This window comes from Bombina bombina, chromosome 1 (genome assembly GCF_027579735.1).
Source record: "Bombina bombina isolate aBomBom1 chromosome 1, aBomBom1.pri, whole genome shotgun sequence".
Classification (NCBI taxonomy): domain Eukaryota; kingdom Metazoa; phylum Chordata; class Amphibia; order Anura; family Bombinatoridae; genus Bombina; species Bombina bombina.
Genome location: NC_069499.1, coordinates 194,338,054 through 194,364,653, shown reverse-complemented (window position 1 = coordinate 194,364,653; position 26,600 = coordinate 194,338,054). Strand labels below are relative to the sequence as shown.

The following is a 26,600-nucleotide window of genomic DNA, read 5'->3' as shown; positions in this document are numbered from 1 at the left end:
CTCTCTCCCCCCTCTCTCTCCCATCTCTTTTGCGCTCTCTCCTCCCTCTCTTTTGCGCTCTCTCTCTCTCCCCTCTCTTTTGCGCTCTACCCCTCTCTTTTGGGACACCAAGGAAAGGAAACACAACGTTTCGGACCTCTAGTCCTTGACATGACTAGGACTAGAGCTCTGAAACGTTGTCTTTCCTTGCTATTTTTTGACAATTGGTGAGTGCTGCTATTTTGGAAATCTTTCAAGGGACAGCCTACTCAAGAATTTTTATTGTTTCACAAAAATAGGTAATCCTTTTATTACCCGTTCCCTAGTTTTGCATAACCAACGCGGTTATATAAATATACTTTTTACATCTGTGATTACCTTGTATCAAAGCCTCTGCAGACTTGTCCCTTATTTCAATTCTTTGGATTGACTTTCATTTTAGCCAATCAGTGCTGACTCCTAGGTAACTCCCTGGGAGTAAGCACAATGTTATCTATATAGCACACATGAACTAGCAGTGCCTCGCTGTAAAAAAACTGTCAAAATGCACTGAGATAAGAGGCGGCCTTCAAGGGCTTAGAAATTAGCATATGAGCCTACCTGGGTTTAGCTTTCAACTAAGTATACCAAGAGAACAAAGCATATTTGAAGATAAAAGTACATTGGAAAGATGCTTAAAATTGCATGCCCTATATGAATCATGAAAGTTTAATTTTGACTAGACTGTCCCTTTAATTGTTGTAACTATAGCTGTGTTTGGTATCCATAGGATCCTGATGTGATCAATACAGAATTGCCTGTCGAGACTGGCCCAGCACCTGAGGATGAAGGGAGCACAATTATGCGACCGACCAGCTGCAATGGGTTGACACCATTAGTCAGTAGCTCTCCACTTCCTCCACAACTGGACACACAGACTACAGAATATAAACTTGGAGATCTTCCTCAGCAGTTATTAGTTGAAAATCTGGTTGGCTGGAACATAAAAGGACAAGGCTTACAATGTTCATCTGAACCAACAGAAAAGTCATGGTTGCCATCAAATCCCATCTGTATAACAGAGACAAAACCCCAGTTGGCACACAAACTAAAGAACAAAACCAAAAACCTATGGAATCCAACTTATGGTTCATGGGTTATGGAGAGCACCTGTTGACTTACTCCAATATCTTAGGTTTTTTAGCTGGAATGAGAAGACTCAGGTTTGCATCCCAAGACTGTGGATCTTTTTCCACCACATGGGTGTTGTCAACATTTCCAAAGAAAATTCACTGCATCTTACTTTCACATTTTATTAATGAAACTATTGAAATTTGATATAGGACACTCTTATGTTGAACAGTGAATTGTGTCTTCAAACCAATAAAAGTACTTTACATGGACAGTATACAGACTAGGACATAACCTCACTAATATTGATACAATTGCATATTTTCTTTATTTTGCTTATTAAAGTTTTGTATATGTTATTGATGACAAATAGGCAGTATTGTCAATTTGGCAACACCCTGATCTGCAAGTGGGGAGCAGTTTGTAAATTAGAACTCATAATTATTTGTTTAAAAATCCTGCTGTACCTTTTTCTCCTGTTTATTTCATATTAAACAATGCAAGCTAGCTACTAAAACATGAAAATCCATATAGCATCTTTGTTTCTCAATCATGTCCAGAATGACAAAGAAAAGAAAATCAAATTATTTCCTGGAGAACATTGCAAATGTCAATTAATCTGCATATGTCGCTACAAGTAGGGTGACCATATTGCTGCTTTAAAAAGGGACATATATGAAAAATACATATGTCAGGGCTGTTTTCAGGGCTCTTTAAAGAAATGTTTTATAAGAACCCTGACATATGTATTTTTCATATATGTCCCTTTTTAAAGCGGCAATATGGTCACCCTAGCTACAAGGTAAGATTTGAAAGTTATCAATCTCTTTGATCTCCGTGCATTTTTTTTTTACTTATAAACACCTGCTAAATTAACTATAATTGTCTCAAAAAAGTCTACTCAAATGTATGTATGTATGTTAATTAATCTAAGCATTAGTACATAATGTGGGATTCTAGCAGCTATGCAGTCTCCAGAAAAGGATATGTTTCATTTTGACTTGATCACAATCACAAGCCAAGAATGCATTCTCATGAATTAAAATCCATTTTCTTAATACTTTTTGATGGGTTTTCAAAACCATTTTACATTTATCGATTTTGACATCTAAAGGCGCTTCATTAAGTTGCTAATTCCCCTTTTTCACATATTTGGAAGTATTCCAAGATCAGTTGAAATAATTATATTATACGCATGTGCAAGACAGACACAGCCAGCATTTTAGAGCTGTATGCGTATACATGTTCTAGATACATTACAACTCTATTAGTTGCTATTGTATAGGTCATTTGCAAATAGCGGACAGGACACAAATTTGCATATAAATACGTTTTTAGTACACGATATGAGCTAACTGGATCTGCAGGAAAAACGAGAAATTGAAAATCACAACAGCAACATTTAGAAATTAAAACACAGTGAAGAGTTATGCACTGGAAATTTTAGTAAAAAAGCAAAAGATAGACAGGAAACAAAATTGCTCAATTTACAAATAAATTGTGTTCACAAAATACATATACAATGATAGTAATTAAAGCATAAAACCACAAATTTAATTACACTTATTAAGAACACTCTAGATAAAACACATGCATCAATGTAGTTGCTTAAAAACAAAAACAAATTAAACAAACAAATGAAAGTTCACACAGTAAAGTTCATCGTAAAGCTTCAGAGACAATGAAGCAGTCAAATACGATCAGCAGGAGCTGCAAGAATAAAGAGACAGCGCTCTTTGAAATGTATGCCGGAATTGGGAATTGAGATGTATATGCTTACTTACACCAGAGAAGTTCCTGTGTCCGTGTATGCAGCCGTATGTTTCCTTTGTGGTGTACTTGAGGGATATTTACCAGAGCGGCTTGATTTCAACAGACTTGTAACTCCAAATGTGCACTTCACAAAAAACGGAGATCTTCTGTTGCTTTCTCCGACTACCACTGTGATCCCAATCTCATACTTCCACCAAACAATGGATCATTGACAGCACCAAAAGATTGAGCAACACTTTTACACTGACGTGCAGTCTTTGTCAAGCTCCAAACGGACACAGGAACTTCTCTGGAGTAAGTAAGCATATACACCTCAATTCCCAGTTCTGGAATACATTTCAAAGGCCGTGTTCGGGCAGCGCTCAGGAGCTAGTGGAGGTGCTTCACTCCCAGCGATGACGTGGCTCTAGGTGACGTCACAAGCAAGGGAGCTTAGAAAAAACGTTTGCATGCGCAAAGGGATCTGCTGCACAATAATGGACTGCGCATGCGAATGTTTTCACTAAGCTCCGTTGTAGCTGTTACACAACACCATTGTTATGCCGAGAATGATTTCCCTAGTCTCTTCGCAAACATCGGAACTCTGACCCACCTCCATTCAGGTGCTCTCAGCTCAGCCCCTGTAGCTTATCCTGCACTGAATAGAGGTGGGTCAGAGTTGCAATGTTTGCCAAGAGACTGGGGAAATCATTCTCGGCATAACACCGGTGTTGTGTCGAATCTAGGGGTCTATCAAAATCGGCAATTCCTGGAACCCCGCCCACTCATCTCAGTAAGCTAATAATATGCTCTAAGAATAGCACTAGCCAGTTTAATGTAAGAACAGTCACTCACTGGTGCATCATTTATGACAACAGTGGTTGTTGGGGTGTTGAGAAATATCAGATGCACAAATGTACTTTTATAAAGACGTATTACACTTTAATCAATCTTTGCTCAGAAAGTATTTTTGTGGAACTTATAAACATATTAGCCTAAGTCTCTTTGTAGCAATGTAAAGGTCCCCCTCTTACTAAACACGTGTTTGATATATGAAATATGTAAATCATCTAGGAGTGGGGAGGTATCCTGGGTGTAGTTTAGTAGAAGTGGGAGGTGGCCTGGGCGGACGTTAGGCTAGTGTGTTACAAAACCATTCTCGGCATAACACCGGATAAGTCTGACAGCAGCATTTAGTACAGGGCAAAGAGGGGATAGGTTGAGTAACCTATCTCAACTTTGCCCTGTACTAACTGCTGCTGTCAGACTTATCCGCCTCACCTGTCCCTCCTCTGCAGCTTATAAAAACATGGCAGCGTCCACAGCAACACGTGTGTGGAGGCTGCCATGTTGCCAAGCGTCTGAGCTTGCTCTGAAAAGTCCCAGCTTTTCCAGTACGCTGGAAGCGCTGGGACTTACGTCATCAGAGCGCTCAAAAAACGCTAGGCATCTCACTTGCAAGTGTGAGGAAAACGCTCAAAGAGAGTCCCAGTTCGCTTAGAGCGCTGCCCGAACGCAGCCAAGAGTGCTGTCTCTTTTTTCTTGCAGCTCCTCCTGATCGTATTTGACTGCTTCATTGTCACGTATATCTCTGAAACACTACGATGAACTTTACTGTGTGAACTTTTATTTGTTTTTGTTTTTAAGGATACTACATCGATGTATGTTTTTTTATCTAAGTGTAATTAAATTTGTGGTTTTATGCATTAATTACTATCATGTTATATGCATTTTGTGGACACAATTTATTTGTAAATTCAACATTTAGAAATTGGGTGTAGCAATCGAGTTCTGTAAATGTTTGTTTCTAATTCATACTCACATTGTTGTGAATGTTAGTTTCATCTTCATAAATAGGATTTCAAAGGAAATGTGTCTTTATAACCATAATTTAAAAAAGAACCACGTATTCGTGACTGGGTTTTTACCTTTTTTTGGTGACTGAGATGACAGCTTTTTTTAATAAGTAGAAGGTGCAACAATCGTGTTTCTAATAAAAACGATTTACAATATCCAGAACCTTGTGTCACAATCTACTTAGAAATTGTGCAAAGACAAAACCCATTTGCAGCAGTGCAGTTTTCCAGTTTTGGTAACATTTTTGTGGTTACATTGTCACTTAGCGGTTTCACAGTTTACAGTGCGAGACCAGTTAAAATTTTGTTTTAGAAGATGAGATGTGGCGACCACTTCGTCCTATATATATCTTGCAAAACCGTATAACAGTGCTTTCTCAAAAAGAAAACCTTTTAAGATATTAAGTCTCAATATAATCATTTAGAAAACATGCCATGTATACCCATCATGTCTAAATACAAATAAAATTCATAGGACTCCATTTATCAAGTCAAGATATTAATATAAATTATTACATGTACTAAAACTACTTTACAATATACTTTAATTATTTATTTTGTTCTCCTTTCCTGTAATTTAATTCTAAATATTGTGGGCTTTCCAATTCATGTTAAACATGGAAGTGCAGACACAGCTACAGTATATTCCACACAGTGTTTGGTTGCACACTCTAGTAAGCTATTTATAACCATTACTATTGGCCTCAGCAGAAAAGGTAACCTAAGTTACAATATAGCGGAACTCACTGCTTTATGGATATTAACTTTACCCTTATTTTTTTCAATATTTAAAAAAACTAATATAATTTTAAAGAAAATGCATGTACAAATTATTTTCAGGCTAATATTTGTTCTGAATACATCATTCAAGCAATACTTTATTTAGTGTTTAATGTCCTTTTAAAGGGACAGTCTAGGGGGGGCGAGCCTGACTGAGCTTGGAGATGGCTGCATAATCTCTAAGCTCTGTGCTGCAAAATAGAAAAGTCAGCGTTAGAACAAGAGTAATCAATATAAAAATACTTTCCAGGCATAAATAGAAGTGAAGGGACTCAATGCCAAAGGGAACGAACTTTTTCTAACCCAGCATGGAGATAAAATTTACGTTAAAGAGCTGAGCTGGATTTTCGTGCCGAAAAATTGTGGCGCACAGACCGAGGGACAGACACAGCAGAGACGCAAGTCTCGTAACGGAGGTAACTATAGAATCTGGACCCGGATGGCAAGCTGGAAGTAAGGAACAAAACATCAGAGGTGCAGAGTTTTCCGCAAGCATACCGGACTTTAGAAGGTGATGAACTCTGTCTCACTCTGGTCGCATAAGGACCCACGAGGTAGGCCGCGGTAGCGGAAACACACAGCAAGGGTAAGAGAACCTGCAAAATAAAAGTTTCGGAGGCCTGGCAATACACTTAAGGGGGTGTCAGAAATATGGGCTGAGCTGCAATGGACTGCAGAGGGATTGGGCTAGGACCAATATTTTTTCTATAAATGCAGTTCTCCTGCCGATATTACTGATGAAAGATAGCAAATATGTACACCAAAATATATACCAACTAAAATGAAGAGGGAGAGATGAGGGGAATATAGAAGATTTCACCTGATACATGGTGCTATAATATTCTGAGAGAGGTGTAGGGGCACAATGGAAACCTTATAAATGTTTGATACACATAACGATACTCAGTAATATAGAGGGTGCAGAGCATTAATCTATTAAAGAAACAGTACATCACCTCATACAAAGATTTCCTGGAAAGATACATCATTGTATGCCAGTACCCTCTCTCCCTCCTGCTGCCTTCCCAACAGAGGGACAGAAACAGAAAAGAATTGAATTAAATCCTAAAGATTACCATACAACTGCAGGCTAATTTCACACTATGACCCCTATATCTTTAACATTGCCTGCTTTCTGAACTTTCTGAGGCTCCACAGATCTGCAACATAATTTAATCCCTTCCAATATCTTGAAAATCAAAACTAAAAACCTGGTTACTCATTTGCAACCTTTTAAGGCTAGTATGTCAGCCAGAAAACCGTCTAAAGGAGAAAAATCGAACAAACCCACCGCTGTGAGTACCTTTTTTAAATCCTCCAGGTACAGTAAAAACTCAGAACAGCAAACAATGGAGGCAACAGGAGACTCAGAGCCTGAATCCAATCCTCAGGATTTAGGCGCAACCAAAATTCCAATAACTAAAGAGGACCTGAAGGACCTAGTTTCCAAGCAAGATATTACAAGCAATTTTGATAAATTATGGGAAAAAATTGACTCTATGCATAATGCCGTTACTTCCAGTCTGACTGACATACGCTCAGATATTGCTGAGCTTGGAGGGAGACTCGATGCACTTGAGGAAAATAGAGACATGGTCTCAGAAGAATTAGCATCATCCTCCCATATTATCCAAACACAACAACAATCCATTATAGATCTGCAAGATAAAGTAGACGATCTAGAAAATAGATCTCGCAGAAATAACATCAGACTAAAGGGAGTCCCAGAAACTATATCTAACTCAGAGCTACATACTTACCTACAGCAACTGTTCCATAATATTACAGAGGACTCTGAAGACTCAGACTATGACATGGAACGGGCTCATAGAGCCTTACGCGCAAAACCTAAAGGTGAAGCACCTCCCTGAGACGTTATTATTAAATTTTCATTCTTTCAGGACAAAGAAAAAATACTCCAAGCTTCAAGAAGTAAACCTACATATAAGTTTCAAGGTAACGTCATACAATTTTTTCAGGATCTAAGCCTCCGCACACTTCAAAGAAGAAGCTCTCTGCGCCCATTAAACACCCTCCTCAGAAAGCATCAGGTTAAATATAAATGGGGCTTTCCCTTTGCCTTGCACATTCTCAAGGACAACAAAACCTTCACAGTTCGTGAGCTAGAAGAGATTACCCCAACTTGTAAGCTACTGGGATTGGATGCTTCTCTCATACCCACAGAAAATCAATCTCCAAAACAAAATACCCATCCTGGGCACTCCAAATGGTCAAAGGTAAACCGGAAGGGATCCAAGAAATAGAACAGAACCAAGAACCTTTCACCCTCACCATCCATCATTCACTTTTTACCGCCTGTTATTACAGGCGAAATCCCTCAAAGTACAGAGGTCTCGACACAGGGCCTTATATTAAGACACCCTCTCCTATGGGCTCCCAGCAAAGGATCCCGGGGGAAAAATTTCTACAGTTCAGGCCAGGATCTGATATAGAGATCTGGGATATGTGGCCTGAATGACTCTGTTCAACAAAGTTTAATAAGTTCAATTGTTGCTGACTTTCAAATTAAAGATATTTCAATATACTAGCTGCTTTAAGTTCAGGCTAGGAATGTCTAGTTATGTATTGTATAATGACCCAAAGACTGGGTTGAAGTTAATGTTATATTTGTTTTATTGTTTTCTTTATTACTTTTTGAATTTAACCTAATTTCTTTTTTCTCTTTCCAAGGGCACCTGGGCTGCTCTCCTCCTTACACTAAGCAAAAGAAATCCTGTTCGGCACCACGATTATATGATCTCACCAGAACTGTATGTATGGCAGAAATTTACACCTGAACATATGCATTTAAGAACACCTAACACAACACTAAGATGACCCCCCAAATACACCTCATATCACATAATGTGAGAGGATTAAACACTAACGTAAAAAAAGACGGACAGCTATGTCCCAATATCAACATCTAGGAGCCAACCTCATATTCCTCCAAGAAACACACTTCACCCAAAATATTATTCCAAAATATTGGGCTAAGCACTTCACACAACATTATCATGCAACCACCGACTCCAAAAAAAGAGGAGTTTCAATTCTGATTCACTCTAACCTGTCATTTGAACACGAATCCACTATAGCGGACAAGGAAGGGAGGTATATTATTGTTAAGGGCCGGTTACAGGAGTCGGATGTCATCCTGTGCAATGTTTACGCCCCCAATGACAATCAACATGTCTTTTTCCAGACCATATCCAATTTGATTACTAACAGGTCTCAGCACAAGATAATATTAGCAGGAGACTTTAATATTACCATGACCAAACACTTAGATACAGATACCAAACTATCACCTAAACAGTTCCGTCACAACAGACTAGTTAATGTCATACAAGATCACCTGACCTCACATACATTACTAGACTCCTGGTTCACGTTATATGGACAGACATCAGATACCACCTTCTACTCCTCAGCACACAGACAATACACCAGAATAGATTATATCTACACTAGCCAAGTCTTGCAACCCCTTTACAACAGGTCAAAAATCCACCCTTGTGTATGGTCCGACCACTCTGTGCTGATGCTGCACCTTGACGGATTTGTTGACACTGGTAGAACCCGGACATGGACATATGACCCCACACAATTAAAAGACCCCCTACTTAGAGAAAAACTTAGCAACTCACTAAAAGAATTCTGGGACTTAAATAAGACTCCACGAGTGATCCTATCTCCCCCTGGGCAGCTCACAAGGCATACTTTAGGGGTCTTCTTATTCGGGAAATGACTTTACGAAACAAAAAACATAGAATACTACTCTCACAACTCCACAATGAAATCAAAGATTTAGAAACCAGACATAGACTTACTCATAGAAAAGACATACTTTCCTCTTTGGAAGCCAAAAGAACACAATTAGCTAATCTTCTAAATGAACACTCGACTAGGGCAATTCAGAAGCTTAATACACAATACTACCTATATGCCAATAAACCGGATAAGTTCTTGGCCCATAAATTAAGAGAGCGATGTAGGGCTTCCACTGTTATGTCTATATTACTCCTGTCTGGCATCTCGGTGTCTCACCCCCAACACATAGTAGAGGCCTTCGCTGGCTTCTATGGGAAACTTTATGACGGAAACAAGGTATCACACACACAATCGGTGGCCTCTCAGACCACGAACTTCTTAGAGGAAACAGAACTAAATTCCCTATCAGAAGAAGATCTAGACAGCTTAAACACCTCGGTGACTAGGGAGGAAGTATTAGGTGTAATAAAAGATCTTAAGTCGGGGAAAGCTGCAGGGCCAGACGGCTTCGCCAGTGAATATTATAAAACTTTCAAGGGAATACTAACACCTCACCTCACTGATTTTTGCAATTATATACTAGAAGGCCATGCCATTCCAGATGACCTACTACAAGCCAGAATTGTGGTAATACCGAAACCTGGGAGAAATCACAAACATTGCTCTAATTACCGTCCCATCTCACTTATCAATCAGGACTTAAAGATCCTCACTAAAATCCTGGCTAATCGGTTGAAAATCATTTTACCAAAGCTGATCCATTTGGACCAGGTGGGTTTTGTCAAAGACAGGGAAGCTCCAGACAATGTACGTAGGCTTTTGAACATCATAGATTACGTGGGAGTAAACCGAATGCCTTCTCTGCTCCTTTTACTGGACGCGGAGAAGGCATTCGATAGAATAGATTGGGACTACATGAAAGCAGTTTTGATTCGGATGGGATTCAGAGGTGCATTTATCAAAGCATTGAATATGATTTACTCAACCCCTTCAGCTCAGGTTTCTATATCGGGTTATAAATCTAAATCATTCCCTATATTAAATGGCACAAGGCAGGGATGCCCCCTTTCTCCCCTTATTTTCGCACTCTGCATAGAGCCCCTAGCAGCTAGAATTAGACAGACAATGGATATTTCAGGAGTCACGATAAAAGATCAAGAATATAAATTAACACTTTTCGCAGACGATATTTTACTTACGCTAACTAGACCTCTCATCTCCCTACCAAATTTATATAAAACCCTAGAGGAGTTCTCCCAGATTTCGGGTTATAAAGTTAACCTAGATAAATGTGAAGCTTTATCGTTAGGTCTTCCACAACATACCAAAAAACTAATAGAATCCAACTTTGACCTGACCTGGACCACTCATTCCCTTAAATATTTGGGGATCCATCTGACTCCCCAAACCAACCAATTATATAAGCATAATTACGAGGTTATATATAGAAATACTAGGAAAGACCTGAATAAATGGAAGACATATAATTTTTCGTGGATGGGTAGACTAGCGACAGTAAAGATGACTGTTTTGCCCCGCCTTCTATATCTTTTTAGGACACTTCCCATAAGGGTCCCGACGCTAGATTTAAAAAAGCTACAAAAGGGAATTAATTGCATTTATTAGAGGGAAGAAAACAGCCAGGATTCCAACCTCATTAATCACAAAACATAGGACACTAGGCGGAATAGGGGCTCCCAAACTATTAGAATATTATAGAGCGTCCAGACTGACTCAAACGCTACTTCTAGGAATCAGAGAGAAACTGGTCCTCTGGACCAAACTGGAGGCCGATCTGGGGGGATCCACTCATACAGATGACATTTTATGGAACAATCCCCACCCTGGACACAATCCCAACAGATACCGATCACACATACTAGATCACACCAAACACTTATGGTCCCTAATGACACAACAACATAAGTTATTACCTACTCAAACAATTATGTATCCACTCAGATACCTTCTTTCTAGCGAGGTCCGAACTGTGGTGGATAAGTGGGCGAACAAAGGACTATATAGGGTAGCAGACTGGTTAGAAGGGGGAAAAACTAAAACATTTACACAAATTCAGGAACAACTAGCCCCATTGAAACCTCTATGGTTCCAATATCTTCAGGTTAACTCAGCTGTTCTACAATACACAAAATCAAATAGACCCAGCACACTTATGGCCGTAGAAAGCTTACTAAGATCAACACATAGACCCAAAAAGTCAATATCCAGACTGTACCTAGAGATTCAAACACTAAACAATTCCGCTAAATCCACAATAGTCACAAAATGGGAAGTTGACCTAGATATAAACAAATCCAAAGACATGTGGGACGAAACATTTCACTCGGCCTGTTCTGGCCTTTTAAGCGCAAATTTAAGGGAAAACACTATTAAAACTATGCATATGTGGTACTTAACCCCGATTAAAACGCAACACATGTCCCTCACCAACAATAGACTTTGTTACAGAGGATGTGGGGAAATTGGATCATACCGCCATATGTGGTGTGACTGTATTATAATTCAACCCACATGGGCTCAGCTATCCTCCCTTCTGGGTGTGATCCTAGAGGAGAGGATCCAACTTAGTCCGGCACAAGCACTCCTTCATGAACCCCTACCTCGATTCAATAAACACATAAATACTTTCATTAAGATCACCTGCACGGTCACTAGAATGAGTATAGCAAAATACTGGAAAACAAATGCCCCCCCCATGGGAGGAAGTGAAGAACAAAATCTCACTTACCCACCGTATGTATGAATCCGCATCACATATCTTAGATACACAAGCCCAATTTGAGAAAGTCTGGTTTTACTGGACGTTGAACAGGAACTTAGCTACATAATTATCTGTGAGGTCATACAGAAACAAAGAAAAGAATTGCTGCATCGGTCGGGGAGAGAGGAGGGTGAGCCCAGGTGTCCTAAGCTAATTCACCTTTTCTTATCTTATCTTGCTTTCTATCTTCTGTTCTATTCTACGTGTATTTGCCTGTTATAAGTCTGGATTACCTGATTAGATACACAAACAATAATATCGGGTACAACTACACTTTATGTCTACTTCTCCCTTTTATTCTCTATTTCTTCCTCTTTCTTCTTACTTTACCTCTTATTCCTTTCTCTTGATACAAGAACCTATAGTTATTTGGTCTTAACAATATGTCTTGTTCAGATGGCTTAGTTTTATTATCTAACTGTTATCCTCAGGGGTTAATAGGGGACCAGTCACCCTAAGCAACCTTTACACTGACGAACAGCTTGGAGGTTCAAGTGGATGTAGGAATATAGTTAAGGCTATACAGAACACTACGAGTTAGTTCTTAATAAATGTTAGAACATACATATTGAAGTCTGGAATATTTTAGAACCCCAGGTATAATATCAAATGATGTCATTTGCATTTACTAATCCAGCTCTCATGTTTGGTTTTTTTACTGAGTTATCAGGACCCATATTGTATTCATTCTAATAGATGTATTTCTTGTCTTCTATTTATAAAACCAATAAAAAAATGTAAACATAAAGGGACAGTCTAGTCAAAATTAAAGTGAAGGTAAAGTTTTCACTTTCTCTATATACAGATACATTAGTCAAATTTTAAACAATCTAATCGCTACCTTCTTTGCCCCAAACAATTATATATTTTTCTAATAAACATCTTTTTTATTTCCCTACCGTGCGTGACAGACTCCTCCCATCAGTATTGACAGTCTGACGTATAGAGCTCTCTCTAGAGCGCGTTCACGAGGATTCCACAAATTGCGCATGCGCATAGCGTCTTCTACAGTCACCAATAATCTTGTTATAACTCTATCACTCCGGATTTGAGACACCGATATTGGCCAAGTTTTTAACAAAGCGCCCTACATCTTATTAAAAAAAAAACAAAAAAAACATTTGCAATGCATTCAATAACCACAGATTTGCTATAAGCATGCGCGCAACGGGAGCGCGCTTGTCATCATAGTCAAATAACATTTCAGGGACGCATGCGCAAATCATCCAAGAGACTAATGACGCAATATGACGGCCACCTAACGGCCAGTATTTCAATTGGCTACTGTTAAAACGTGACCTGCAAGTTAAAAAAAAAAAAAAAACACCGGGTTGAATTTTGCAATTGAAATAAGGTAACTAAAAACGGCGAAAACTCAGTGTATAATAAAAATATAAAAAAATGATGAATGAAAGTACCATTATTTTAGGGTGAACTGTATACATGACTAATGTGATATAACGAACTTTACCTTCACTTTAAACTTTCATAATTCAGAAAGGGCATAAAATTTTAAACAACTTTCCAATTTACTTTTATAATCAAATTTGCTTTGAAAACTAAACCTAGGTAGGCTCATATGCTCATTTCTAAACCCTTGAATGCCGCCTCTAATCCCTTGACAGTTTTTTACAGCTAGACAGCACTAGTCCATGTGTGTCATGTAGATAACATTATGCTCACTCCCATGGATTTACTAAGGAGTCAGCACTGATTGGCTAAAATACAAGTCTGAAAGAACTGAAATAAGGGAGACATCTGCAGAGGTTTTGATACAAGGTAATCACAGAGGTAAAAAGTATATTAATATAATTGTGTTGTTATGCAAAACTGGGGAATGGGTAACAAAGGCATTATCTATCTTTTTAATTAATACAAATTCTGGAGTAGACTGTTCCTTTAAAACCACTGCTACTTAACCTCTCCACCACTTAAAGTGTGGTGGATTTCAATCGTTCCAATCAGATCCAATTGGGATGATTGACGGCCCCCTCTCGAGCATGATTTGCTGCATGAGCAGGGAGCGGAATTGCACAAGCAGCAATGTTAAATGTGGCAGCAGGTGCTGCCTGCTCACCACAAGGCCCGGCGGACAAGGTTTATGAACCTCATCTGCCCAACGGTGGATAAATGGAGCAGTTATCAGGAGGGATTTAGATTACAAAAGGTTAAACTCACACATGCAAATAACTTAGACACTGTACAAACTGTAATGAAGCCTTAAGAGGTGGGAAACGGCCATTGTAAATGTCAGTTTCAATTGGATTCCCAGTTTTAATCACGATAACAACTTAACAACCGAAAACAGGTTTTCTGCAACTTTCTGATTGAAAATTTGTTTGCAGCTGTGGGCTTTAAGCGGCCAAATCTTTTTTTTTTATTGCGATCACTTTAAAAACAGGCTTTGCATATACACCAAAACAAAAACCTTGTTATTGGGAGCAGATATTGGAAAGATTGGAATTGAACCCTAAGTTATAATTAAGCAATATATGATGAAGAGTATAGAATTAAAACTACATGTTGGGGTGGGACTAAGCCGCGGCCATGATAAGTCACAAAAGTATGCAGCTCTGTCTTTAACCCAAAGAATCAACTAAATATCTCCATATAAATATGCAATCCTTTGCAATAAGGCATGTTCCCTTATTAAGAAGTTGTTTCTGAGCTGGGCGATACCTTCTTTTATTGTAAATTGCTAGCTGCAGGGCCAAATTGGACACCCTGAGGCTGAAGGTGCGGCCTACACCATCGTTCCATAACCCCCCCCCCCCCGGCTATAAGATTAGCCGAGTAGAGCAGGGCTTATCTGCTGAACTTACACACAGAGTACATATTGACAACGGGACCTTCTTTCACCATCTTGAAACCACCTATCATTTGAAGATGGGGTATGCTGTGACCGTGCGATCCCTCTTTGAAGACATAGAGCTCAAAATGGATGGAGGATTCAAACAACTGATAATGACTATCAGAGCTGAGAGAGCGGATGGACCCATCCTGGAGCGCAGTGCTGGGGGGGATGCTGCCTTGGAGCTTCAGGAGAATACAATGCCTAAGACTACACCCTATCACTTCGATGCAGTGGTAACTACTAAAGACGAGCTAACCGTGGATGTTAATCAGGGGGATGCGGCTAGCCTTTTGGTGCGGGACTCTGCTATTTACCATTCCCATAAGATGAGGTGAAATAAATGTCTTACCTACATGTCCTGGAGCCCCCGAGGTTGTGATCAACACTCTTTACGTAATACACACCTACTCAAAGTTGCAGCCCATTCCGGTATCCCAGCTGCATAATATGAAAGCTGCAAATCATATCTCAGTTGGAAACTCTGTAACTCTTACTCCAAATGCACCTCTCCCAACCGCTAAACTGAATTCTGACCCACCTGCTTATTTTTCTCTTACATACACATGGACTTGCAAAGAGGTAGTGGGCTGATTGGAAGAGTTCAAATGGAGCACAGTTGCTGGACTTATGCTTAGTTCCATAAAGTATATGAAGGTTATAAGCCTGAAATTGCAGTGGACACTGATTAAGCTGATTCTGGTACTACAGTGTTATATATACTGTATGTTAATATGTTCCCCACCCAAGAGTCAGACCTTCATTATTTTATGTCACCAATTTATTATAGCTAGTATAGGTCATACAGTTTACTTTTCCTTTTACCATTTCTTTTATATATAGCTCCAAGCAACCAGTTATTTTTACATGGTTCACAAAGAATCAGATTTACAAGTTTTCTTTTACACCAGTGGATTAATTTTATTGAGGCACAAAAGTGGCCCCCTACCTCAGCCTATTTGAATAAAACTGAGGTTAGGTCCTTGTTGTCTAATTACATCTGCAGATAAATTAGGTGTTCTGTTTTCTAAATTCCCTGAGACCTGTTCATGATACTTCTCTTGTAATATTGTGTTGTGTTTTCTTCATCATCTTGATATAATTATACCTTTATAAGTGTCATAAGGCCCAAAAGTGGATGCAGAAATGACTATCTTAAAGGGACAGTACACTGTAAAATTGTTTTTCCATAAATGTATTTTAAATGACTTGTTATACCAACTGCAGAGTATAAAATATTTGAGAAATTGCATTTTCGGGTTTATTTGTATATCTGAAGTAGCTGGTTTTGTGCTTTGAAACCACAGCCTATTACAATGGGTTGAGCTTCAGGTAATATCAGATCTCATTATGTTATCACTTTCATGTACACAGACTTGCTTCCTTATCTTATATTTGTCTGGAACACCAAAGCTCAATACATAGAGAGAACAATGGAAAATTATCATTTTATTACTTAACTATCATGCCCCCACTGAGGGTTTAATCTCTTCTGCTGGCTGTGTTTACTTAGGCTTGTCAATAGCATATACGCCAGTATCAAAACTTTCAGTATAGGCTGGGAAACCACAAGCTAAATCAGCTAATTCAAATGCTGAAATATGAGTAAAGGAGCTACTTGCAACCAATTTAATACACTCTAGCAGGTAAAAAGGATCATTGGGAATAATTTAAAGGGGAGAAAGTTTTTGGGTGAACTGTCCCTTTAACTTTGTAATTTCCTTCATCCTATTGGTCCATGAGTGGCCAGCCAAATAGTCATAACAGTAAGATCCTCCTGATGTAAAATGGAGATTTCAGAAATTGTTAAATTGTATTTTTATGTCATTATTGTTCTATGACAATCTTTGTACGCTACTTTCTTTTCTTTTATGCAAAATCTCAATAAAAAACTATAAAAAAAACAACAACAACATGTTAACAAATAAAGAAAAAGTGCTAAATTATTTTCTACAAAGATTAATTAATTAAAGGACTAACTCCTCTTAAAAGTGGCAAAGTCAGATTAAGTAAGGACATTAAGACACTCATAATGGTAGTGTAAGGTAGCTAGTGTACTGAAACAAAATTAAGAGCCTGGTCCTCTAGTGGAAATGCAGAAATCTAACTGAAGTTGGGTGTAGCAACTATGTTACAAGTTTAGGGGAGGGTTTGTACATGCCAGATTTAAACCTATGGATCCAAAGATCTGCCTATTTCTCCTTGGGACCACCATCTGTAAAAAAATTTTTTTTTTTTTTTAAATAGTTTTTTATTGAGGTAAAAGGAAAAGACTTAACATACAGGAATCCCTCTGCACAGGTGAGGTATACAATGCAATGTCATTACAGAAGTCAACAACATTAGATATGTAGCGATACATGTATGAGTAGACATAAATTAACCAATTCAAAAACAAATGGTTATAAGTGATAAAGAAATAATGATGTTATTGAAATGCAATCTGTGCAGAGGTGTAAAGGACCTCTTTTTTTTTTTTTGTAATCCAGACACAAACTAATAAAACACCAAATGTCAGAACAGGCAACTGTGTGGATTAAAGGGGGGTAGGGGAATCAGTGGGCCAAAGCCACTCTTAATGAGGGGAGGAGGGGGGGCGGGCTAGTATAGTGGAAATTGACTTGAAATAAAGAGCTATCAGCAATAAGGTTCAGTACATAGGGTAATTAAAGAGAAAGGCACTCATCTAATAATACTGAATCCGGGAACCTGCACATGCTAGGGATATGTCATGGCTAGTTTAATTGAGTGTCATACCTAGGGATCCCACAGGTTTTTATAAATAAAGCCTCAACCTGTTGCTAGTCTGGAGTCGCGCTTCTGGAACGATAATAGTAAGGGTGGTAGAGATAACAAGGGTTTACTATAAGAGCATGCTGGTCAGTGAAGCAGGAATATAATTGAAGAACAATCAAGGCCCAATTTGAGGAGCATCAGACTCTATTGGATAGTTATAAGCCTGAAAGGTTTACTGTAATGTACAGGGTTAAAGGATTAGAGATAAGGTAATGGTAATTCCTCGGTGAGGCTAGTAGGCTGATCTACATATAGTCTTGGGGTATTGATAGATAGGAGTGGGATTACTAAATGTGTAACCTAAAGTCTCGTAACATGGCTAAAGTACCCGTTGTATATTAATAACATAGGCAAATAGAGGCATAGAGTGAGTGGTTATTGCACTACCTATACAATGTGGATATACACTATGTAGGGTGAAGGAGAGTTCTCTTCTGCTAAAATGTTTCCTTATGGAGTAGGAGTCACTGTAATATATATACACTACAAAGGTAGGTGATATCTTAAATATGAGAGGCTGTAAATTGGTGGGGGTAGTGTTGATTCACCTGGAGGAACGTGTGTCAAATACAATACTAGTATTGTCCGCTTGAGGTAGGCAGGAAAGTGGTGGTTTATTTACGCTAAGCGTGGGAAAGGCATAAGTTTAGACCCCTACGTTCTGACTGGTGGGGGTAAGGATGCAGTAGAGAATGGGATGTAATATGACAGATAATGTCAAACTATCAGCAGTGATCTCTAATACAAACTTTGAAAGTTACATGTACATCTATGAAGTCTTAAAAAGACCCCCAGACCTTGTTAGATTAGTAGCTAAGAAGAGCGAATAGGGCTATATATACCTTAATATCTTCAGTGGAATGCACTGTTTAACAATATGGGTATGAGAATGTTATAAGCTATGCACTTTACTAGTTAGAGTGAGATGGGAAAATTTAGAAATACAAACAACATCACCCAACATATGGCACCAGAATGTATAGACAAATTAAGTAATAAGCTAAGGGAAACAAACCTAGTGTAATACTGATAGGATATTTAAACTATGAGAAACTGTTGAACTAGGGAGGAAAGCCTCTATAATACGCTTAGCAACTAATGCGTGTATGGACGATTAAGGCGAGTATCCGAGCCCTGCAGCTATCAGACCTGATTACGCTATGATGTGTGGATACTGGTAGATAAACTTTAATGTATATTTTAGGTGCATCATGTTTTAACGGTTGTCTATGGATAGACTTTGTACTATGGTGCAGAGTGTGGGGGCCTATAGGATAGCTTGGGAGCAACATGGCTGCAATGATATGATCCAGGGGATCTTAATGTGACATTGTAAATGGATATGTCATTTGAAGCTCAGCATATATTCTGGATAAGCAGTCCCTCTGTAATAAACAAGGTGCATAGGTAGGCTAGTGATCTTTATCAAATAAAGTACAGGCATCAGGTCAAGCTATCCCCTAGTAGAGAAAACCAGCCTTAACTAGAAGATGGCTTAAAAAAAAAAAAGAAGAAAACAAAGAAAAAAAAAAAAAGGCCAAGTTATTTAGACATATGGTAGGATCCATGATAAATGTATATCTTGGTAGGTAATATTTATATCTATACTGGCTGTAAAGTCCAAGTATACACAAATGCTTAAATAAAAGACAGCTAAGGTAGTAAGCAACTTAATCATATGGTTTCCATACAGAGGTGTAATACAACAGGCATCATAAATGGATTAATAACAAAGGGAGTTAATATTGAACCAGGCTGCTTGCTGAACTAAAGCAAAAGAAAAGTCATCTGTAATGTAGAGCCTTACAAATTAAGCCCTCAGTCCCAAATTTTCAAGCTTGTGGGCCGTCATTAAGGTATAAGAGAACAAATATGGAGGGCATTATCATGGGAACAACACGGCTCTAGTGTTAGAGCAGTATTGCAGAGTGTCAAGCATTTGTGAAAGCCATCTCTCACAGCAAGTTCTTGGTGCATTCAGCCGATTTCTGCTTTATCTGTGCCAAGAGCCCATTGAATACCGAAGTTGCTGTAAGTTATTGTATAAGATTGACTGAATGATGAAGCTTGAGTAGGTAGGACAGTGTGCTGCCCATCAGATCCTAGTAATGTGTTTGGGAGACCACTTAGTCGTCGCCGGGCAGGTGAATTAAGTTGTGACTGTGGCCCGCTACTTAACTGAGTGAGCTGGTGGATCAAAGTACCTAGTGTGGAGCTAGACTGAAATGGTAGCGGAATCACTCCGGAAGGAGAGCGCAGGGGAGAATGGGCTGTTTCACGTATGGGCTGTTCAAAGGAGAAGTCTTCCCCCATGTCAGTCATACTGACCGTAGCAGCGGGTAACAGATGAGGAAGAGGTCTGGACGTGTGCGGAGGTCCGTGTAACAATGCGGCAGCATATTTCTGCGTATATGTTTGAGGATCGAAGTGTTGTTCCTCATGGCAGTGCTCCTTTGCTGCCTCTTCCAATATGGCGTGGGTACCAAGGCGGTCCCTCCCGGAGCCCAGTGAGCGGATGTCAGAGGTAAGTTGGTTATAATGAAAATCCATCCGTTGTCCTAGGTCCCCGAGGAGGGCCACCACTGCATCCATCTCTCTCATCATAGTGCACTGTGGGTTTAGCTCTTTTGACCGGATCTGCGTGGAAGCGAAATAAAGATCTGTGCGGCAGGCCTCCGTATCATATCAGTCCACTTACATTAGCAATCTCTATGTTCAAGGTGGCAAAATGAGCGTCTATTTCTAATGTGGGCATCGTCAGAGAGCCACATATATGGTTAATCTGGTCAGGCTGTAGATTTCTCAGTATAAAATCTTTAATTCAGATTGCCAGACTGCAGAGCTGTAAGATTTTCCGACCGCCATGATTGCCTCTTGGCCATGCCCCCCCACCATCTGTAAATATTTAAGGTTGATGGTTAGAGCCAAAATGCGGGGATAGGTTTAATTGGCCTAGTCTTAGTAAGACCTTAGCCATTAAGGTATGGAACTCCCCGAAGAGTGTTTTGCTGTAAGGTTCATTACCTTGGTGCCTTAAAGGCTGGAGTCCCCTTAGATATTTATTTTCATCATCTCCTAGGATGCCCTATAATTTTTGTAGTGCAGAGTCCATTAGGGTGACAGTCGGGCTAATGGGCAGGGATAACGTCCCCCAGGGTCTGCTGGCTGAAGATCCCCAGGGCGTCTGTAACTCATCTGTAACTCATGCTCATGGACGGGGACCTCGTTAGGCCCCCAATTAACTTCCCTTCAAGGGCCGTGGCCTCTAGCTATATGGTATTAGTTGTTAGGACCTTACTTACTACCACCATAAGTTAAGACTTTACAAAGTCTAGTTTAAAAGGTTTATTATTAATAAACATGACTATGATATGATCTGAGTGTTGTGTATTTATTCAAAGGGTTTTTGAGGGGGATTCTTTGATTAATGTTTTAGGTTTGAAGTGACGACATGAGGGATCAGCACTTATTCATTTGTTAATGTATGTTTTTCCTGAACTGAAAATGTGAAAGTAGCAATTCCATTATTAGTGTTTATACAGGGTTAACAAGGTAATCCAGGTGTTTTTTTATTTTCTGTCATAAAAAAATCTATATTTCAAATGAGACATATATTTAGTTAAAATGTAGTTCTTATAAGTAAATAACAGCTATTTGATCGTGTAGACCTAAACTAAATGTGACTACAGATCCATTTGTTAATAAATTCAGCATAATTTGCATTTATTTGCAATGTTAATGTTTGATAACCTCACAATTGTTTGGTGAAAAAAAAAACAGTTGCCTACTTTCTCCTTGCCCACACAGAAGGTCCTGGGTTCAAAACCCAGTGGGACTATTTGCTTTTGCCTTTTCCTACTTGGCAATCATCATGTCATCTGCTTTCTTTTTTATTTACACTTTGATCCGAAGGCAGTAAAAAGTGAAGTCCCATAGTGTAGTGGTTATCACGTCTGCTTAACACGCAGAAGGTCAAAACCCAGTGGGACTATTCCTTTTGCCTCTCAAGGTAACCGTTTACCTTTTTGAGGACGGTTTTTGTAATTCTTTCTTTTTTAGAAACGTGTCGGAAACAAGATGCTAGCTATTTCTTTTGAAGATATCTTTCAGCTGTACTTTCAAGTTTTCACATTTACACGCAGCAGGTCCTGGGTTCAAAACCCAGTGGGACTATTTGCTTTTGCCTTTTCCTACTTGGCAATCAGCATGTCATCTGCTTTCTTTTTTATTTACACTTTGATCCGCAGGCAGTCAAAAGCGAAGTCCCATAGTGTAGTGGTTATCACGTCTGCTTAACACGCAGAAGGTCCTGGGTTCAAAACCCAGTGGGACTATTCTTTTTGCCTTTTGTGACGACCATTTCATTGGTTTTGTTTCCCTTTTTTTCCAATTTATTTATTTATGTTGTATTTTTTTTTGTTTGTTTTTTAACCCTTATACCAGCTTCTTACGCAGTCTCATAGTGTAGTGGTTATCAAGTCTGCTTTACACGTAGAAGGTCCTGGGTTCAAAACCCAGTGGGACTACTTTCTTGTTCCATAGTGTAGTGGTTATCACGTCTGCTTCACACGCAGAAGATCCTGGGTTCAAAACCCAGTGGGACTATACCTTTTGCCTCTCAAGGTAACCGTTTACCTTTTTGAGGACGGTTTTTGTAATTCTTTCTTTTTTGGAAACGTGTCGGAAACAAGATGCTAGCTATTTTCTTTGAAGATATCTTTCAGCTGTACTTTTAAGTTTTCACATCTTGATCATTGAATTGTTTTGAATTTAAATAGGTATACATCGTCGTTTGTGACAAGCATTTCATTTGTTTTGTTTCCCTTTTTTTCCAATTTATTTATTTATTTTGTATTTTTTTTTTGTTTTGTTTTTAACCCTTATGCCAGCTACTCACACAGTCTCATAGTGTAGTGGTTACACGTCCTTTTGCCTCTCAAGGTAACCGTTTACCTTTTTGAGGACGGTTTTTGTAATTCTTTCTTTTTTGGAAACGTGTCGGAAACAAGATGCTAGCTATTTCTTTTGAAGATATCTTTCAGCTGTACTTTCAAGTTTTCACATTTACACGCAGCAGGTCCTGGGATCAAAACCCAGTGGGACTATTTGCTTTTGCCTTTTCCTACTTGGCAATCAGCATGTCATCTGCTTTCTTTTTTATTTACACTTTGATCCGCAGGCAGTCAAAAGCGAAGTCCCATAGTGTAGTGGTTATCACGTCTGCTTAACACGCAGAAGGTCCTGGGTTCAAAACCCAGTGGGACTATTCCTTTTGCCTTTTGTGACGACCATTTCATTGGTTTTGTTTCCCTTTTTTTCCAATTTATTTATTTATGTTGTATTTTTTTTTGTTTGTTTTTTAACCCTTATACCAGCTTCTTACGCAGTCTCATAGTGTAGTGGTTATCAAGTCTGCTTTACACGTAGAAGGTCCTGGGTTCAAAACCCAGTGGGACTACTTTCTTGTTCCATAGTGTAGTGGTTATCACGTCTGCTTCACACGCAGAAGATCCTGGGTTCAAAACCCAGTGGGACTATACCTTTTGCCTCTCAAGGTAACCGTTTACCTTTTTGAGGACGGTTTTTGTAATTCTTTCTTTTTTGGAAACGTGTCGGAAACAAGATGCTAGCTATTTTCTTTGAAGATATCTTTCAGCTGTACTTTTAAGTTTTCACATCTTGATCATTGAATTGTTTTGAATTTAAATAGGTATACATCGTCGTTTGTGACAAGCATTTCATTTGTTTTGTTTCCCTTTTTTTCCAATTTATTTATTTATTTTGTATTTTTTTTTTGTTTTGTTTTTAACCCTTATGCCAGCTACTCACACAGTCTCATAGTGTAGTGGTTACACGTCCTTTTGCCTCTCAAGGTAACCGTTTACCTTTTTGAGGACGGTTTTTGTAATTCTTTCTTTTTTGGAAACGTGTCGGAAACAAGATGCTAGCTATTTCTTTTGAAGATATCTTTCAGCTGTACTTTCAAGTTTTCACATTTACACGCAGCAGGTCCTGGGATCAAAACCCAGTGGGACTATTTGCTTTTGCCTTTTCCTACTTGGCAATCAGCATGTCATCTGCTTTCTTTTTTATTTACACTTTGATCCACAGGCAGTCAAAAGCAAAGTCCCATAGTGTAGTGGTTATCACGTCTGCTTAACACGCAGAAGGTCCTGGGTTCAAAACCCAGTGGGACTATTCCTTTTGCCTTTTGTGACGACCATTTCATTGGTTTTGTTTCCCTTTTTTTCCAATTTATTTATTTATGTTGTATTTTTTTTTGTTTGTTTTTTAACCCTTATACCAGCTTCTTACGCAGTCTCATAGTGTAGTGGTTATCAAGTCTGCTTTACACGTAGAAGGTCCTGGGTTCAAAACCCAGTGGGACTACTTTCTTGTTCCATAGTGTAGTGGTTATCACGTCTGCTTCACACGCAGAAGATCCTGGGTTCAAAACCCAGTGGGACTATACCTTTTGCCTCTCAAGGTAACCGTTTACCTTTTTGAGGACGGTTTTTGTAATTCTTTCTTTTTTGGAAACGTGTCGGAAACAAGATGCTAGCTATTTTCTTTGAAGATATCTTTCAGCTGTACTTTTAAGTTTTCACATCTTGATCATTGAATTGTTTTGAATTTAAATAGGTATACATCGTCGTTTGTGACAAGCATTTCATTTGTTTTGTTTCCCTTTTTTTCCAATTTATTTATTTATTTTGTATTTTTTTTTTGTTTTGTTTTTAACCCTTATGCCAGCTACTCACACAGTCTCATAGTGTAGTGGTTATTACGTCTGCTTTACACGCAGAAGGTCCTGGGTTCAAAACCCAGTGGGACTATTTGCTTTTGCCTTCGATCCAAAGTCTCAACTAACTAAGCTTTAGAGCTGTGTGGGTCATCACTGGACGCACTACCGCAGTCCCATAGTGTAGTGGTTATCACGTCTGCTACACACGCAGAAGGTCCTGGGTTCAAACCCAGTAGGACTATTTGCTTTTTGCCTTTTCCTACTTGGCAATCAGCATGTCATCTGCTTTCTTTTTTATTTACACTTTGATCCGCAGGCAGTCAAAAGCGAAGTCCCATAGTGTAGTGGTTATCACGTCTGCTTAACACGCAGAAGGTCCTGGGATCGAGAGCCAGTGGGACTAGTGCAGATTTTTCTTTGTACTGCAAACTAGAGGAATTGCTTTTGTTGCTAGTCATCCCTTGAGGTTTTCTATCTAAAGTCTCAACTAACTAAGCTTTCAAGCTGTGTGGGTCGTCACTGCATGCACTCCCCCAGTCCCATAGTGTAGTGGTTTTCACGTCTGCTTCACAGGCAGAAGGTCCTGGGTTCAAAACCCAGTGGGACTATTTGCTTTTGCCTTTTGCTACTTGGCAATCAGCATGTCATCTGCTTTCTTTTTTATTTACACTTTGATCCGCATGCAATCAAAAGCGAAGTCCCAAAACCCAGTGGGACTATTCCATTTGCCTCTCAAGGTAACCGTTTACCTTTTTGAGGACGGTTTTTGTAATTCTTTCTTTTTTGGAAACGTGTCGGAAACAAGATGCTAGATATTTTCTTTGAAGATATCTTTCAGCTGTACTTTTAAGTTTTCACATCTTGATCATTGAATTGTTTTTAATTTAAATAGGTATACATCGTCGTTTGTGACAAGCATTTCATTGGTTTTGTTTCCCTTTTTTTCCAATTTATTTATTTATGTTGTATTTTTTTTTTTTTTTTTTTTTTTAACCCTTATGCCAGGTACTCACGCAGTCTCATAGTGTAGTGGTTATCACGTCTGCTTTACACGCAGAAGGTCCTGGGTTCAAAACCCAGTGGGACTATTTGCTTTTGCCTTTTCCTACTTGGCAATCAGCATGTCATCTGCTTTCTTTTTTATTTACACTTTGATCCGCAGGTAGTCAAAAGTGAAGTCCCATAGTGTAGTGGTTATCACGTCTGCTTAACACGCAGAAGGTCCTGGGATCGAGACCCAATGGGACTAGTGCACAGGTTCCTTTGAGCTGCAAACCAGAGGAATTCCTTTTGTTGCTAGCCATCCCTTGAGGTTTTCTATCCAAAGTCTCAACTAACTAAGCTTTCGAGCTGTGTGGGTCATCACTGCACGCACCCCCAGCAGACCCATAGTGTAGTGGTTATCACATCTGCTTCACATGCAGAAGGTCCTGGGTTCAAAACCCATTGGGACCATTTGCTTTTTCCTTTTCCTACTTGGCAATCAGCATGTCATCTGCTTTCTTTTTTATTTACACTTTGATCTGCAGGCAATCAAAAGCAAAGTCCCATAGTGTAGTGGTTATCACGTCTGCTAAACATGCAGAAGTTCCTGGGATCGAGACCCAGTGGGACTAGTGCAGATGTTCCTTTGTGCTGCAAACTAGAGGAATTCTTTTTGTTGCTAGTCATCCCTTGAGGTTTTCTATCCAAAGTCTTAAACGATGGTAAATTTTTAAGAGTTGACTATTCTAATATTAATATTCTAGCACTGATAAAGTATTTCGCATATATAGTTATTTAAAAAATGTACTCCTAAATGTACTAAATATATATTTTCTTATAACTGCGTTACCGTTCCTTTCTCCTCCCCTGCTCTTACTTCCGTGTTTAATCTTCATCCGTGCGATTCATTATAACCACCCTCTACCCACGTCACCGCTTTGACATGTCACTCATCTTCACTTATTTGCGCATGCGTTACAACTCAGCGTTCTAGACATTGTATCTAATGCATTGCATACATTGTATTCAATGTCAGCGCAGCGATTGCTATCCAAACTTTTGAACTAACTTTTGTCCTATGCTGTTTAAAAAAAAACGACCAATATTCTAAGTAAGTATTTTAATAATTGACATCAATTTCTATTATTAATTTTTCTTTTTCTTTATTGTTTAAATAAATTTTTAATCTTA

The 26,600-nt window shown here is 38.9% G+C and overlaps 1 protein-coding gene and 16 non-coding genes across 17 annotated transcripts in view; all 17 read left to right on the top strand.

Moving 5' to 3' along the window:
- Positions 1–1,614, top strand: part of LTK (leukocyte receptor tyrosine kinase) — a 400,559-nt gene extending 398,945 nt beyond the window's left edge. Inside the window, exon 29 of the mRNA XM_053697813.1 lies at positions 749–1,614. Coding sequence (XP_053553788.1) covers positions 749–1,135 — 387 coding nt within the window. The 3' untranslated portion in view covers positions 1,136–1,614. The remainder of the gene's footprint in view (positions 1–748) is intronic.
- A 20,327-nt stretch (positions 1,615–21,941) lies between these two features.
- On the top strand, positions 21,942–22,014 carry TRNAV-AAC (transfer RNA valine (anticodon AAC)). Its single transcript has one exon. It is a non-coding gene; the product is annotated as a tRNA-Val (tRNA).
- Positions 22,015–22,133: 119 nt separating this feature from the next.
- TRNAV-UAC (transfer RNA valine (anticodon UAC)) lies at positions 22,134–22,206 on the top strand. The gene has a single exon. It is a non-coding gene; the product is annotated as a tRNA-Val (tRNA).
- Positions 22,207–22,212: 6 nt separating this feature from the next.
- On the top strand, positions 22,213–22,285 carry TRNAV-CAC (transfer RNA valine (anticodon CAC)). The gene has a single exon. It is a non-coding gene; the product is annotated as a tRNA-Val (tRNA).
- Positions 22,286–22,873: 588 nt separating this feature from the next.
- TRNAV-AAC (transfer RNA valine (anticodon AAC)) lies at positions 22,874–22,946 on the top strand. The gene has a single exon. It is a non-coding gene; the product is annotated as a tRNA-Val (tRNA).
- A 119-nt stretch (positions 22,947–23,065) lies between these two features.
- On the top strand, positions 23,066–23,138 carry TRNAV-UAC (transfer RNA valine (anticodon UAC)). The gene has a single exon. It is a non-coding gene; the product is annotated as a tRNA-Val (tRNA).
- A 6-nt stretch (positions 23,139–23,144) lies between these two features.
- Positions 23,145–23,217, top strand: TRNAV-CAC (transfer RNA valine (anticodon CAC)). Its single transcript has one exon. It is a non-coding gene; the product is annotated as a tRNA-Val (tRNA).
- A 588-nt stretch (positions 23,218–23,805) lies between these two features.
- On the top strand, positions 23,806–23,878 carry TRNAV-AAC (transfer RNA valine (anticodon AAC)). The gene has a single exon. It is a non-coding gene; the product is annotated as a tRNA-Val (tRNA).
- A 119-nt stretch (positions 23,879–23,997) lies between these two features.
- Positions 23,998–24,070, top strand: TRNAV-UAC (transfer RNA valine (anticodon UAC)). Its single transcript has one exon. It is a non-coding gene; the product is annotated as a tRNA-Val (tRNA).
- Positions 24,071–24,076: 6 nt separating this feature from the next.
- On the top strand, positions 24,077–24,149 carry TRNAV-CAC (transfer RNA valine (anticodon CAC)). The gene has a single exon. It is a non-coding gene; the product is annotated as a tRNA-Val (tRNA).
- Positions 24,150–24,443: 294 nt separating this feature from the next.
- Positions 24,444–24,516, top strand: TRNAV-UAC (transfer RNA valine (anticodon UAC)). Its single transcript has one exon. It is a non-coding gene; the product is annotated as a tRNA-Val (tRNA).
- Positions 24,517–24,755: 239 nt separating this feature from the next.
- TRNAV-AAC (transfer RNA valine (anticodon AAC)) lies at positions 24,756–24,828 on the top strand. The gene has a single exon. It is a non-coding gene; the product is annotated as a tRNA-Val (tRNA).
- A 132-nt stretch (positions 24,829–24,960) lies between these two features.
- TRNAV-CAC (transfer RNA valine (anticodon CAC)) lies at positions 24,961–25,033 on the top strand. The gene has a single exon. It is a non-coding gene; the product is annotated as a tRNA-Val (tRNA).
- Positions 25,034–25,440: 407 nt separating this feature from the next.
- On the top strand, positions 25,441–25,513 carry TRNAV-UAC (transfer RNA valine (anticodon UAC)). The gene has a single exon. It is a non-coding gene; the product is annotated as a tRNA-Val (tRNA).
- Positions 25,514–25,601: 88 nt separating this feature from the next.
- TRNAV-AAC (transfer RNA valine (anticodon AAC)) lies at positions 25,602–25,674 on the top strand. The gene has a single exon. It is a non-coding gene; the product is annotated as a tRNA-Val (tRNA).
- A 134-nt stretch (positions 25,675–25,808) lies between these two features.
- Positions 25,809–25,880, top strand: TRNAV-CAC (transfer RNA valine (anticodon CAC)). Its single transcript has one exon. It is a non-coding gene; the product is annotated as a tRNA-Val (tRNA).
- An 88-nt stretch (positions 25,881–25,968) lies between these two features.
- On the top strand, positions 25,969–26,041 carry TRNAV-AAC (transfer RNA valine (anticodon AAC)). The gene has a single exon. It is a non-coding gene; the product is annotated as a tRNA-Val (tRNA).
- Positions 26,042–26,600: the final 559 nt, after the last annotated feature.